General features: G+C 54.6%; 6 protein-coding genes across 6 annotated transcripts; 5 read left to right on the top strand and 1 right to left on the bottom strand.

The window, feature by feature from the left end:
• Nucleotides 1–154: 154 nt before the first annotated feature.
• LTR77_007300 (uncharacterized protein) lies at nt 155–2750 on the bottom strand (the record flags this gene model as incomplete). Its single annotated transcript, XM_064804537.1, has 2 exons — nt 155–2557; nt 2616–2750. 2 exons carry the CDS (start codon nt 2748–2750, stop codon nt 155–157), a joined length of 2538 nt encoding a protein of 845 aa, XP_064657307.1.
• Nucleotides 2751–3011: 261 nt separating this feature from the next.
• Nucleotides 3012–5165, top strand: LTR77_007299 (uncharacterized protein; the record flags this gene model as incomplete). The annotated part of the gene is made up of 3 exons (XM_064804536.1): nt 3012–3546; nt 3629–3831; nt 3888–5165. 3 exons carry the CDS (start codon nt 3012–3014, stop codon nt 5163–5165), a joined length of 2016 nt encoding a protein of 671 aa, XP_064657306.1.
• A 1277-nt stretch (nt 5166–6442) lies between these two features.
• Nucleotides 6443–7216, top strand: LTR77_007298 (uncharacterized protein; the record flags this gene model as incomplete). Its single annotated transcript, XM_064804535.1, has 2 exons — nt 6443–6452; nt 6510–7216. 2 exons carry the CDS (start codon nt 6443–6445, stop codon nt 7214–7216), a joined length of 717 nt encoding a protein of 238 aa, XP_064657305.1.
• Nucleotides 7217–8561: 1345 nt separating this feature from the next.
• Nucleotides 8562–9140, top strand: LTR77_007297 (uncharacterized protein; the record flags this gene model as incomplete). The annotated part of the gene is made up of 1 exon (XM_064804534.1): nt 8562–9140. One exon carries the CDS (start codon nt 8562–8564, stop codon nt 9138–9140), a length of 579 nt encoding a protein of 192 aa, XP_064657304.1.
• A 906-nt stretch (nt 9141–10046) lies between these two features.
• On the top strand, nt 10047–11241 carry LTR77_007296 (uncharacterized protein; the record flags this gene model as incomplete). The annotated part of the gene is made up of 2 exons (XM_064804533.1): nt 10047–10389; nt 10445–11241. 2 exons carry the CDS (start codon nt 10047–10049, stop codon nt 11239–11241), a joined length of 1140 nt encoding a protein of 379 aa, XP_064657303.1.
• A 1256-nt stretch (nt 11242–12497) lies between these two features.
• On the top strand, nt 12498–13358 carry LTR77_007295 (uncharacterized protein; the record flags this gene model as incomplete). Its single annotated transcript, XM_064804532.1, has 2 exons — nt 12498–12519; nt 12577–13358. 2 exons carry the CDS (start codon nt 12498–12500, stop codon nt 13356–13358), a joined length of 804 nt encoding a protein of 267 aa, XP_064657302.1.
• Nucleotides 13359–13806: the final 448 nt, after the last annotated feature.

The following is a 13806-nucleotide window of genomic DNA, read 5'->3' as shown; positions in this document are numbered from 1 at the left end:
AGGGTTGTTCTCTATGTACACATTCTAGCTAGGATATACAAGACCCAAGAGCCTGGTCGAGCCCTAGATGCAGCGTATGATACAAGCTCCGCGCCGAAAATGCAACCCCATACCCTTCCGCGGTGACGCCGCCAAATCCAACATGTTCAGAAGCTCACGCGTTGACATCCGCACTGCTACCTTCCCCAGCACCTCCACCCACCATCCTCTCCAACCTCTTCGCCCTGTGCTGTCTTGACTGCTCTCTGCTCCTCTTGATCGCCTCCCGAGTCTTGAGGGGCTTAAGCTGAGGGTCCCGCAACTTCGCCACCATCTGCTGGGCCAGACTATCCAACACAGCCTTCCTGGCCACTTGCTCACTCTGCCTCTCCGCCTTCTTCTCCTGCCTTCGCTTCACCGCTTGGGTCTCCGCATCCTCTAGCTGAACCTCCTCGTCCACTTCATCGACTTCATCCGCTTCTATGTTCCCATGCTCTATAGCGCGCTCTTCGATGTGCGGCGCAGTGTCCAGGACAGTCATCTTGGCATCGTAGTCTGGATGCTTCGCGGTATGTCGCACAAGACCCATAGGTTCGTGCTCGACGTGCTCTGGCCATTGCTCGGCGAACTCGGCGTCGAGGATGTTGGCCCACTGGACTTTGACGCCGCGAGTCTTGAAGATGGGCGCGGCGAGGCGGCGGAGCTTGTGCTTTATTTTGTCGTGCTTGGGTAGTGTGGATGGGTCGATGTTCGGCCTAGGGAACGAGGGAAGAAGTTCGTGGAAGGCTACGAGCCGTGGCTCGGGCGTTTGAATTGGCTCGTGCGAGATGGCAGGGTCGGTCGGAACGGCGTTGTCGGAGGAGGCGGACGCATCAGCGGGAGGGATTTCGGATCCATTAGAGGTGGCTCCCGCTTCCGCTGTCATAGTATCGGCTTCTTGCTTTTCTCCAACCGCCTCCACATTCTCGGCGGCGTCCGACTTCAAGACACGCTCCAGAACAGGATGAGGCTCGGGCCCAACTCCTCTCGTGACAAGAACGTGCTCCACAGCAGCAAGCTTTGCTCTTAGCTCCAACCGCTTCCGTGACGTGGTCCTCTCTTCCTCAACTTCTTTCAACGCCTTCTCATGGTCGTTTCGACCCTGTTCAAGCTCCGCCAGAAGTGAGTCGCGTTGCGCGAGGAGCTCTTGGTCCCTCAACATCTGTTCGTGTTTGGTCTCCGAGACGGTGATTTCGCTGCCTTCTGTTGATGCTCTGGATTCGGCTTCTTCTCTTGCTCTGGCTCTGGCTTTTGCGACTGGACGAGTCAGTTGTTCGAGAGTTTGACGTATTTCTCCTTCCCGCAGGTGCAATGCGTCTGTCAGCTCCTTTCTAATCTTGTTCTCACTCTTCATCCGCCCCTTGAGGCGACGAAGATCCGCATCTAGACTTCGATATATGTTTCGCGCTCTTTGCAGGGCCTCAGAAGACGTGTTCAGGACTCCCGCCCGCTTGTCTGCAATGTCGATTGTCGGTCGATCCTTAGCTTCCACCGTCTCCAGCGGCTTTAGATCCAACTCCAGTCGTTCTGCTTCCTCTAATAGAAATCGGGCTTCCTCGTGCCTAGCCTGGTTCTGTTCTGCCGACTGCGATGTTTCCGTTGATCCTGGCTGATGGCCCTCGTCGGCTACCTCTTCCGATCGGATCTCCTGTTCAATCCGCGATGCTTGCTCACGCTTCTCGTCGGCGAGATCCCATTTCCGCTCCAGAGCAGCAATTACCTGTTCGGCCTCCGAAGCAACGTCCGACCCGTCAGCTGGTAGCTCGAACTGCTCGTCCCCTTCACGCAGTTTTCGCACAAAGGCGTGACTCGAAGCAATCCGTTCTTCCACCGCTTTGTATGTCTCATGCGCCCATGCCATATCCCGCTTCTTTCTTTGCAATCTGTATAGTTGATTCTGCTTCGTCTGAGTCAGACCACGCTCCACTTCCTTGCCTTGCTGCCTGTCCTCCTTAATCTGCTTAATGGTCTCCCTCACTCGCTCGATCTCCCGATCAACCCTGTTCAACCCTCCTCCGTGCAGGCGTGCCGGCCGACAGAGACGCATGATTTTCTCTATTTCCTGAGATCTGTCCAACTGTGCCTCCTGCATCTGCGTGCCGAACCTATCTGCCCCCTGCTTTTCTTGTGCACTCAGCACAGCCGCAAGATCGGCAATACTGTTGGCCTTCTGATCCATGACGATACCTCTCCGCAATTTCTTTTTCTCGCGCTTGATGATATCGTACACACTCTCCTTCTTGCTGCCCCCACGCTTGTCATACTTGTCCTGGAGGTCCTTGATCTCATCTTTGGAGTACTTGCGCGACAACTCTTCGGTGGGCTCCCAGTAGAGTTCGTGTAAACGTCGGTACTCGCGCAGTTTGGCGAAAGCGTCCAGACCTTGCGGATTGGGTTGTCTCGGTATGGGCGACCGGGCATACGGGTGTTCGGGTTCGGGAAGGGAGATGGTATAGAGGGGTTTCCAGAGGTCTTTTCGGAGTTTGGGAGGCACTGTATTGGGGCCGAGTTGGGGGAGCTGCTTGAGGGATTGGTAGGACTGGATATACCGCCGTTAGCTGGGCTCTGCGGTATAATTTGGTGGGGTCACATCATACGTCTAGCGATCGGGTCAAGGAGTAGAGGACTTGTCGAGTGCGGACGTTGCAGTAGGCGTAGATGTTCGAGCCATGGCTGGGGTCTCCCAGGGAGCGAGGGCGTGCTTTGGGCTTGACGGCGGCGGCGCGCTGCATTGTGGCGCCGTCTTCTTGGTCGTTTAATGGATGGGAGGTGCTATCGTATCATCTTCAATAGAGTTGAACCAAGGTTTCGTGCGGTAGAACTTGAGAGGCAATGGATGGAGCTATATCGCTACGGAAGCCCAAAAGTCAAGTCCACTCCCGCGGCGAACCTCCGCCGTATTCACCCCATCCCACCACCACTACACCACGGCCGTCAACACCCATTGGCTTCTCCCAGTGCGATACTCTCCGGCAGCAGACCGGTCGAGATGAATGGCCTCCTCCGCCTCCGTCCGCCGTGATCGCAGCTATCTTTTGCCCAGCAACCGCAGTAAACTCCGCAACCTCAGCAGTATCTCGCTCCGAAACGTTACTCTCGACACTCCTGCTTCTCCGGCAGCTCGGAGACGAGGCAAGACCATCGACGACGATGCATTGCCGAACACGCTTCAGTCTCCTGCGAAGCTTGTGGCGTTGAGAGAGCGGGAGAATAAACGCGGCGCGCTGGAACACTCGCGGAGCTCGAGTGATCTGAGGGCAGCGACTGGTGGGACTGCGGTTAGCGACGATGGTGATGAGGCTGGAGAGGATGGTTTCGAGGGTCCAGAGAATGGCAGTCCCTTGAAGTCCAGGGGTAAAGCAAGGCAGAGCCAGGGAACGAGACCACGGATGCCTGGTCGTATGCGTAGGCGGAGTACGCTGGAATGGGCGCACTCTACGCCTCAGCGAAGGCAGGAAAGACTGGAGCGGGCTTTGGAGGAGAGGATGGTTGATGTCTTCTTCAGTCTACATGTGCTTGGTGTTGAAGGTATGGTACGACTGCCCTGCCGTTGCAGCCCTTGGTATACGCGACTAGGAGGGCTGGGCTGATATGCAAATTGGCTACTCAGAACCGATCTACGTGAGCGAGACTGTGGCAAAGACCATGAACGCGACATTTCGTCATCTGGACCTAGAGACGTGCGGACCAGGCGTCCTACGATCGCAACGGCTCGTGGTCAAGGTTTGGGTGAGGAGCAAGAAAGCCAATGGTTGGAAACAGCTGTTGGATCTTGACGTCCATCTGGAAGGTCTTCAATATCTTGGAAAGAATGTAATTTTATGTCAATCCTCTCTGATTCTGATCCCTGCTGATGTGCTCTTCGACAGCTCGACGCTTTGGACAACCCTCTCCCACAGAATGCGCTGCTGTTCCATATGACCGACGGGATATACATGCCTCCAACAAGCCTGACAGCCTTCCGACCTGCACATTCGGGTGCGCCGCCGTTACCCGCACGATCAATGAGTAGCCGGATTCTGGCGACTTCTTCATTCGATGCACTCCTTCGTCTTGCAAAGCTGGACGACAGCATTCAGGATGCTCTTGCAACGAGGAACAAGCTGGCCCTAGACCTCGAGAACCTCCTCGCCGCCAACAGAGTAGTTCTCGAGGAGCGAGACAAGGTCGCCGAAGCACACGACCGCCTCAAGACGATTGAGTACGCCAAGTCACTTGTGCAGAAGCAAGTTGACAAAGCCCGCATTCAGATCGACGAAAAGCGCGCTTCACTCTCGAAGCGACGTCAGCTGATGTCACAGGACCTCTCCGCTCGAAAGCACCGGCTTTCTGATATGCAGGCCACCCGTAGCGACCTGGCGTTGTCCCACACTTCTCACGACGTGCTCCAAAAGGCCATCCGCGGCCAGCGGCGCCGCATCATCTCGACTCTTCAGACCATCTACCCAATAAGTCCGCTCCCTAGCTCCAAGCCTCTCCAGTTCGCCATTCGCTCACTTCACCTCCCGGACTCGGATGCCCTCGACACGTCGCCGCCCGTCGACCCCTCAACAACACCAGAAACAATTGCTGCTGCTCTTGGTTACGCTGCGCACATTCTTCAGCTCTTGGCTTACTACCTACGCTCTCCCCTACCTTACCCGGTTACCCCGCGCGCCAGCTCCAGCACCATTTCCGACCCCATCAGCAAACTGCCGACTTCCGCTTCTACTACGCAGCGCTACGAGGATGAAGTCAAGCTGCGCACATACCCGCTTTACTCCCGGGGTGTACCAAGGTTTCGATTTGAGTATGCTGTTTTCTTGCTGAACAAGGATGTGCAGATTTTGCTGGAGGAGTGCTTTGGAGTCAAAGTGATGGACGTGCGGCAGACGGCGGCGAACCTGGGACTTCTGGTCTACGTGGCGACAGCAGGGGAGGGGGAGTTGCCGGCTAGGAAAGCGGGTGGGGTCAGGGGTTTGATGAGAGACAGAGGTGGATCATCTGACACGGTCGACGGTAAGAACGTAAAGGACGATGGAGCGAGTGGCTTTAAAGGCATTGTTCGGAAGAAGGCTGAGGGTAGAGAGGCTCCTACCGGAGGAGGTGGTATAGCGAAGGGCGCTGTGGAGAGCTTGAGGAGGAATATGGGGCAGAATGGGAGCTGAGCGAGCGGATGTACAGCAAGACAGCGAGTACGGTGAATGAATGCATTGCCAGCCTGGACTTTCGAGTATCACTGACGACGCGGATGCGGTGCGACCGTTGGGCTTGAATCGGTGAGGACGACTTCATCGGAGCTGGACACCGCGAACTTCCGGCATCAGTAGATGAGCTGCTGGAGAGAACACTCTCATTCGAAATTGCTGATGATGGGTTCGTAGATACAAGTTGACCCTGCTCAAGCAGAGTCATGCCTGAGTACACCACAGCCTTTGACATGGCGAGGACTCGAGAAGGCAAACGTTGCCTCGAAACAGGTTTATTGGCTTGCGACTGCTGATGTGGTGTTGCCGTCAATTAACCATAGCATCAATATTCCTTGCTGCCGACGACGACAGAACTGTACAATAACGACAACTACCCATATTACCAACTCTCTTTCCCACCTGAGCGAAACCACGCTTTTGCGCCTCCCGCAGGATCTGCATCATATCTAACACCTCATTCCACCAACATGACAGACTACACGAAAATCACAGTCACGCGAGAAGTCTCCGAAAAACGCCAGCACGGCCGCAGCAAGGCCCACCACGGGGACGACGGTCACGGGCGATCTTCGAAAACTCACGAAGGCTCTCGAGACAGAGACCCCCGCCGCGACAAAGGGCGTGAGCGGCCTCCAGATGATGCGAAGTATCGAGTGAAGCGGACTAGCACTGTCTCGTATGATTACTCGCATTGGGTCAGTCCGGTTCCTGGACAGGCTTCGAGAACGCAGCGTCCGCTGAGTACGCCTGTCTCGCCGGAATCGCACCGGGAGGCTAGAACATCGTCGAATCCAACCACATCTCTCCCGCCGAAATCACCCAGGGATGGCCACACGTCCTCGAGAAATTATTCGCGGCGGAGCGAGCCTCAGCCGCACACTCCCACCGCAGCTCCCCAGCCATCGAGACAATCTGGGCGCTTTGCAACTGCAGCTCACCAAACACCAAAACGATCTGAGCGAGCAACACCATGGTCCCAGGAGAAGTCGGGCCAAAGAAGGTACGAGCAGGAGCCTGAATCACCACCGCAGGTCCACTGGAGCAAGTCGAAGCGGCCCGTTCGTCCACCAAAAGCTCCTTCACCACCACCCCGAGGTCAGTCCATGAACAAGCACGCATTCCGCGTTGAGGCTCCTCTTGAGAGGCCCCCGGGGCTTTATACACCGCCGCATAGTGATTCTAGTACTCAGCTTTCTCCAAAACGTCTTGAGTCCGAGGTATCAGTCCCAGTCCCGATGACGAAAGGTACCTGTACATCTGTAAATGCTCTATTGTTGGGGTATCGCTAACAACAGATTATAGATCGTCTACTGAGAAAGCTGGAGTACCGCCCTGAGTTCAGCCAGCTGCTGAGAAACAACCTCGCAACGCTTCGGCCACCTCACAGTGTCGCTTTTCGCTACATCAGTGACGAATTGGAAAGGTCAGACGAAGCGCACGCATGGGTGAACGCACCACGATCGTTAATTCTGGTGGTCAACAGTGGCCAAAAACCACTTCAACCAAATGAAGCCTCCGAAACAGTGGAATTTTCAGCCAGGATGCTGGATCACTGCTCACACAATATGAAGGACGCCGTCGTCCTCAATTGGTGCTGCACAATGTCGTATGGCAAGGACAACGGCCTGCGAATGGTCAGCCATCTGATCGGCCAAGCGCTCTCACACCCGCTGGCCGACTTCGCCTACTTGGACATCTCACTTAACACCGGTCGGCTCGTGCTCGACTTCACGCAGCGGCTCGCGATCCTCGATCAAGCGTTGTCCGGGCTGCTCAAACGTGCCCCTGTTGTCGTGGTGATTGACTCCGTCGACGTCTACGAAGGGCCGGGCAAGGAGAATATGTACGTGGGTGCTGCGTTGACAAGACTTGAGGAGATGGCGGAGTGGGCGTATGAGCGCGGGAAATTCCCGCTTAAGATTATGATCACATCGACGGCGGTGTTTAAGCCTTTGGGTAAGGTCGTGGGTATCACGCGAATGTTGAACGTGCCGCCGGAGGTGGTTTAGAGGGGTTGGGAGTTAGCTGGGCATGGAAAGTGAGGGTTGCAGTTCAGGTTCACTGGTGAGCTTCGTTTCACTTGTTGGTAAGCGTACGTGACATGAGCACTTGTGCCGATGCTGACGACGAATCCCGAAGGTTTGCATGGGCTCAGTAACCTCAAGCTTTGAATCCTCTCTAAATACCCATCTGCGTACCTGCTCATAGATCCAGTGGTTAAACAGGTCTTCGTCGAGACTCGTCACGCCGCGACATGTCAATTGAGACTCACGCAAGGAAGGCGCCGAATGTTGTGAGTTCTCTGTGTCCTAGCACGGCGACGGTAGTCAATATTTGCTGACAATGTAACAAACACCCGCCGGATTGTGCCTATACTCCAATTAATATCTCCGCCTCAGAAGTCATCTTGACTTGCTTGCTGCACAGCGGTGCTATTCACTGAGCAAGCCGACTATTCCATGTTTCGCGTACGCCAAACGAATGTCGACGATGCCACAACGTGCGGCCCAGCGAGGAGCCAGTCGGCAAACATCTGGATCACGAAGCTATGTCTGTTAGCTCCCATGGTCGAGGACCTTGCAGATTCATCCACTCCACAAACCATCTTCAGCAGGTTATCTAACCACGCACCGAGCTTCAATTCGAGTGCCAATACCAACAGATATTCTCGTCGCCTCAGTACCCAACTTCGACGACCAAAAGCTTCGGCCCCCCCAACTAGCTCGATATCTCTTTCTTCCCCCACGCCGCGCCAGGGTCGTCCTACGGACGAAGCGAATGCGCTTCAACGGCCGTTGCACGGAAACGGTCGGTCCAGAGACGATCGGTACGGAGATGAACGCCGCAACCGACATCAAGAACGGAGCCCAGGCGGTCCCAGGGCACCGACGCCTCCCACCCTCCGCCATGGCCCATCTCGACGAAGCATAACTCGTTTCCCCGAACCGCCTTATTATTACAATCCAAGACGCACCGATTTCGGGCAGTCCAAGCTGGCTGCACCTGCCGCACGCTTGACGATGGGTATCGGATCTGACATCAACTTGCCAATACCGCCTCCCGACACGCGTACGAGGAACAACGAAATGACCGAGAGTATCTCTAGAGGTACGTCGTCAGCCCGTCCACCTATGCTTACCTGATCGTACTGACGATAGCAATTAAGAGCTTTTTTTAGCCATCATAAGGGCCCCAGTCCAGGACCGCGGATACCTTTCCGACAGCCTGCGAGACATTCCAGGACAATGGCACACTGCATTTCGCCATATTGCTGACGACCTCTCCGGGTCCAGTGAGATGTAAACATGGCTGCACGCCGCACAACCAGCCGTTCTTCTCGTCGAAAATGCCGAGATGCCTGATGACTGGTCGCTGCCAGCTGCTCTGACCGGCAGTTCATTGTTTGCTTCGAATACGATCCGCTCCTTTGCCTCTGATGTAATGACGGGACAGATTGCGGTGCTCTCCTTTTGCTGCCAATTCTCAGAGCACGCGGATTATGGCTGGCGTCTGCTCACTGAGCTGATCGGCCAGGCTGTCACGCATCTCTTCTTCGATTTCGGACTTCTCGTCATTCCTCGGCGATTTGGATTGGGCTATCACCACGACTTCGAGTATAACTACGACTTCGAGCAAGTAATGTCGCTCACGCGAAGAGCGCTCAGGATCCTTCTCGACCGCACGCCGATTGTCATTGTGATCGATGCTGTCCAATGTTATTTAGGCCCCGAGGAAAAGCATGAACATACCCGTGAAGCGTTGTCAATGCTGCTGAACTTCGCTGAGGATGAAAGGAGTCGGCACCCGATGAAGGTACTGGTCACGAATGCGAAGCGATTTGAGCATTTGGACAGGGCAGCGAGGATTACGACATCATACAGGCTTCCTCCTGACAGAGTTATAAGGGCCTGGAATGCGGCGGAGAGGGAGTAGAGGTTGTAGGAGACTTTTTCGTGGCGTTTTCTAGGTGAGTGTATTCTTGTGTCAGCATTTATTTCCTACGAGCCGTCTGCAATTCCTGATAGTACTTCTTATTTCTTGAGAACGTTTTTCCGTCTTCTTGCACCCACATCTCGATATGTTCGAGGAGAAGCACCGCCATAGGCTGCTACGTGCGTCTTAATTGCTTGGGCCATACTGCTTGATTTCTATTTGCTGTGTATGTAATACGCTTGTGGTTCCTGTACGACACAGAGAGGCTTCCTGTGAAGCGTGGACGGGCAGATATCATTCGAGACGGACTGCAAATGGTATTGAATATCGACCACAACATAAGGAATGGCCTCTCTGTGAATGGTCGATTTGCGAACACTGACATTCACGTAGAACTGTGCTCGGCGCCGTGCATTGAGGCAGCACGCTGACGGGATTGCGGCGCTACGGAATGCTTTGGCGTGCTGGAATCCTCGAGGTTCGTCTCTCCCGCATTTCACACCGACCCGTTTACATTGTACGAAGACTGCAGATCAGACATCACGGTACCACTGGCAGAAGCACACAATGATCATTCCATAGCTGAGCTTGCAACCAAACCGTCATCTGCTCATTGCGTACGGCCTTCACCATGGCTCTACGAATGGAGCAAGCGTGTTCAATACCGGCCGTGCGACTCATCCGACGCAGCAAGGAATCGAAGGCGGCAAACACCAGGCACTCGAATTGTATATCAACCCTCCTCGCTATCCAGATCTTTACTGGAACAACACTCTATCCACCAACATCTCCAGCAACTGCAGCTTGAACCTTCTTCTGTACAGGCACACATCTCCTGCAACGACCACTCGCTCAACAGCACCCAATCCTCGGCAGCCTCATCGTTGGACATCTTGCGTTTCGAGAATGTCGTACGGCGGTAAGGGCAAGAAGCCGGTCAGAGATACTGACAACAACAGATCTCGTGGTCCGCGCAATGAACCGGATGACCGCGGCGATGATGGTCGCCGACGGTCTGAGCCATACTACCCACATGGCTACTACGCAAATGTCACGCCGCCAGCCCCAAGACCACAGGCTCCAGTGCCTAGATACCGGATACTCGGCATCCCGGACGACGGTCGTATCAATCCTCGCGGCGATCGTAGGCACCCAGAACCTACGTATCCGTCGCCACGCAGCCGAGTGCAGTCTGGCAGGGACACGTATGCTCCTGATCCCGCTGTCGATCGCACTGCCCTCACAAAAGGTATCTTCAATGCCACTGACGTTCAGCATGCTACCTTGACGCTAACTATACACAGCTGACGTGCTCCGAGCCGTGGGTTATTCTGTTGACTGCACAGAGGTCCTCGAAAGCCGGCTCAACGACCTCACACAGCCTTCACTCATGGCGCAACGCACCATCTCCAATTCCATAGCAGAGTCCAAGGAGCTGGTGGCATGGGTAACTGCGCAGCGGGCAGGCATCCTCCTTCTGCAAAGCGATTTGACTCATGAGGAGCTCGAGGCACGCCCAAGAACGATGGGCTTCTTCGCCGCCTTTTCCAATTCAATTGCGCGGAACATGACCACCCGCGCAAGACCCACGTTAGTGTTGAAGTGGTGTTGCTCGGCGTACGACTGTCCCGCCGAGACGCTTCTCCGTCAGCTCATCGGCCAGGCGCTGTCCCATTATCTTATGGAAGGCCGGATGGTGGACGTTCCGCTACCCGAGAGGGCCGATGGTGCATTCAATTGGAAGGAGTTGATGACCATTTTCGAAGACCTGGTCACGACTCTCCTCAAGTTCGCGCAGGTCGTCGTTGTACTGGACTCAGCCCATGTTTACGACGACCCGGATGCAGAACGGACGACATACAGAGACATAGTAGAGACGCTAGCTCAGCTGGCGTGGGAGAATCGTGCCGGCCAAGCGCTCACGATACTCATCACCTCTTTGACGCCCTTCTGGCTTCCACACAGTGGCGACTCTATCACAGAACGCATTGCGATAAGCCGGCAAGATTACGCCCAGCTGCGAGCAAATGCTGAAGCTACTCTTCAGCAGGCTGCCGAGAATGAGCGTAACGGGCAGCGGCAAAGGCGAGAACGAAGGTGAAGGCGAGGGTGGGCGACGGAGTGCTGGGAGCCATTTGGAGCGTTTTTAGGCAAGTGCTTCCTTCTACCTGAAGTGCATTGCCTACGGAGTGTGTGGAACGCACCACTTAGTACGAGAGGTTGGTTGGTTTTCTTGACTGTAGTCTAGTTCTATATCTTACTCCCGTATGCGCGATCACTAAACACATCTCAGCATCCTGTTACATCAACGTATGCTGTTGAAAGATGATTCGAGCCATGGTGAAGACCGCTGGCCCCGAGAACATTCCTGGCGATAGCGACGAGCAGGGTGACTGCGACAAAGCTCAACCACAGCAGGCGACGAAGCATGACTCTTTCGGACAGCAGCTAGCTGGAACGACGTACTGGAGGAGTTGTTGTCCCAGTGTGTTTGCTCGGCACTATCATCTACTAAAGTGAGAGCATGGGCGACTCTATGGTCAGCAACTCGAGTGGCTGACGTGGCAATAGCAGCAAACCACTGATGAGAAAGGCATATCAATACTCTCCGCCCTCGAGAGAGTGCGACATTCGACACCACAACACCAACACTCTGCATGTGAGTCAGCAGCATCACAAATCTTCTTGAAACAGGGACATCCGACCGCACCACTAGCACTTCTCAAACCCCAACACAATCCAACACTCATGTCAAGTCGGCGACACAGTGACCGGAGCGACGAACGCCAGTCTCCTCTTCGAAGCAAGGGTTCTAATAGCGACAATGACTACACTGGAGATCATGGTCGCAAGCGGGACGACTGCCGGCCATCTACGCAGCATCGAGGCTCCGTCCATATCCCGCCCGATGCCTACAGCTACGGTGGAATGAGTGACGCTCTTCCCTTGCCAAGCACCACACCAACCTCTCGCCCAGGCTCTCCGGTCACGGTGGTTGAGCTTCCAATCAGGTATGCTCTACAAAGTTCTCGCACACCTCCGGGACAGGTACAACCGCAGCATTACCTCAAGACCGCCAAGGTTCCTCTTCGAAATCCTTTCCCCCCCGAGATGGGCATTACCATGACGTGGGATCTTCCGACGGACTCTAAACCGCCTTCCTCTGTATCGTCGTCACAGTATGTACCAAGTGCGCCTGGGCGTCCAAAATCCTACAGCCCAAGCCGTGACTCAGACGGTCAAGGAGTCTCTCCAACTCGTGGAAGGCCAATCTCGCCAAGACCTATTCCAGACCAGCAGCAAAGGGGTAGACGACGTGGAGCTTCGCCTTCTGTGTTCACCGACGTCAGCTCTATGATGTCGGAAGTCGCCACCCTAGGTATGTACTAATAACAACACATGTCGACGATACGCTAGCTAACAACAAACAACACAGGTGACGTGCTCAAAACACTGGGCTGTCATCCTAGCCTCGCTCAATTCCCGTTCGACTTCATCACGGAATTTCCATCATACGAAGCCTACGCGCATGCTTACATCAGTGAGTTCATAGCCAACACCAATCACGCCCGGACCTGGTTCACAGCGAGAAAGAATGCCCCAATTCTGGTCATCTGCGAAGAAGCCTTCGATCATGACGACTGGTGTTCTTACCCTGCTGTCGCTCGATTCACGGGCGAGACTCTCGAGTCCTTGAATAGAGCAGAAGGCACCATTATCCTGCAGTTCTGCTGTAACTGTGGCTCGTTGCATGAGAACGGCGCTTGGATTCTCAGCGAAATCATCTGCCAGGCTCTCACGAATGATCTCTGCGACTTCTCCGTCATACACATCCCTCGTCGAGCAGATAGTGACAAGCCGTTCGAGTACATGCAGCTGGAGGAGATGTTGGAGCAAGTACTCTCTGCACTGCTCAAGCAAGCTCCTGTAGTCATTGCAGTCGACTCAGTCCATCGTTACGAGGCTCCGAAAGAAGCGAACGTGCACGTTTTCACAGCATTGTCGAAGTTAATCGAGCTTGCACAGACAAACCAGGAGAGGCACCCGCTCAAGGTTGTCATCACGAGTGTGAATGACCTCGGATTCCTGCAGAAACCGGAGGGCATTGCAAAGATCGTGAGAGTTCCCGAAGAGGAGAGGCAGAAGGCTTGGGAGATCGGTGAGCAACATGCAAATGAGAAGCAGTATGCCTCTGAGGATGAGGAGGAAGGTGAGTGATCGACTTAGTAAACAGGGCGGACAGAAAGCGAGATATGAGCAGACTGATGGCAGGTGTATTGCCTTAGCATGTTGATGGCTTCTTGGGGCTTCTCAAGTGTTGGGAGGTAGGCTTCTATGTATTGTTGTTCTTCTTTGGTCAATTTCACTAATTCCCAATCAATGTCATCTCCTGAGCTACTGAATGCAAGTTGTGGTTATCTCATCGTCCCAAGGAAATTGACTGTGGCATAAAGTACAGACCATTGACAGAACGTGACGTGAAAGCTCATGTTCTTGGAAGAGATCACTAGACTGCTGCTTGAGCCTTTCTTCTCACGCAATCTACGCATGCCAGTTCAGGCCACCAAAGACCGCAAGTCGTGGGCTACTCCGTTACGCAGCCTCAAGGATGTGTCTACCGTTATTGACCAACGACGGTGAATCCAGGCTCACTGAGCAATTGAAG

The sequence above is a fragment of the Saxophila tyrrhenica genome (genome assembly GCF_035928015.1).
Source record: "Saxophila tyrrhenica strain CCFEE 5935 chromosome Unknown scaffold_11, whole genome shotgun sequence".
NCBI lineage: Eukaryota > Fungi > Ascomycota > Dothideomycetes > Mycosphaerellales > Extremaceae > Saxophila > Saxophila tyrrhenica.
Note: the sequence above shows the minus strand (reverse complement) of the source record. Positions and strands in the feature narration are given on the sequence as shown.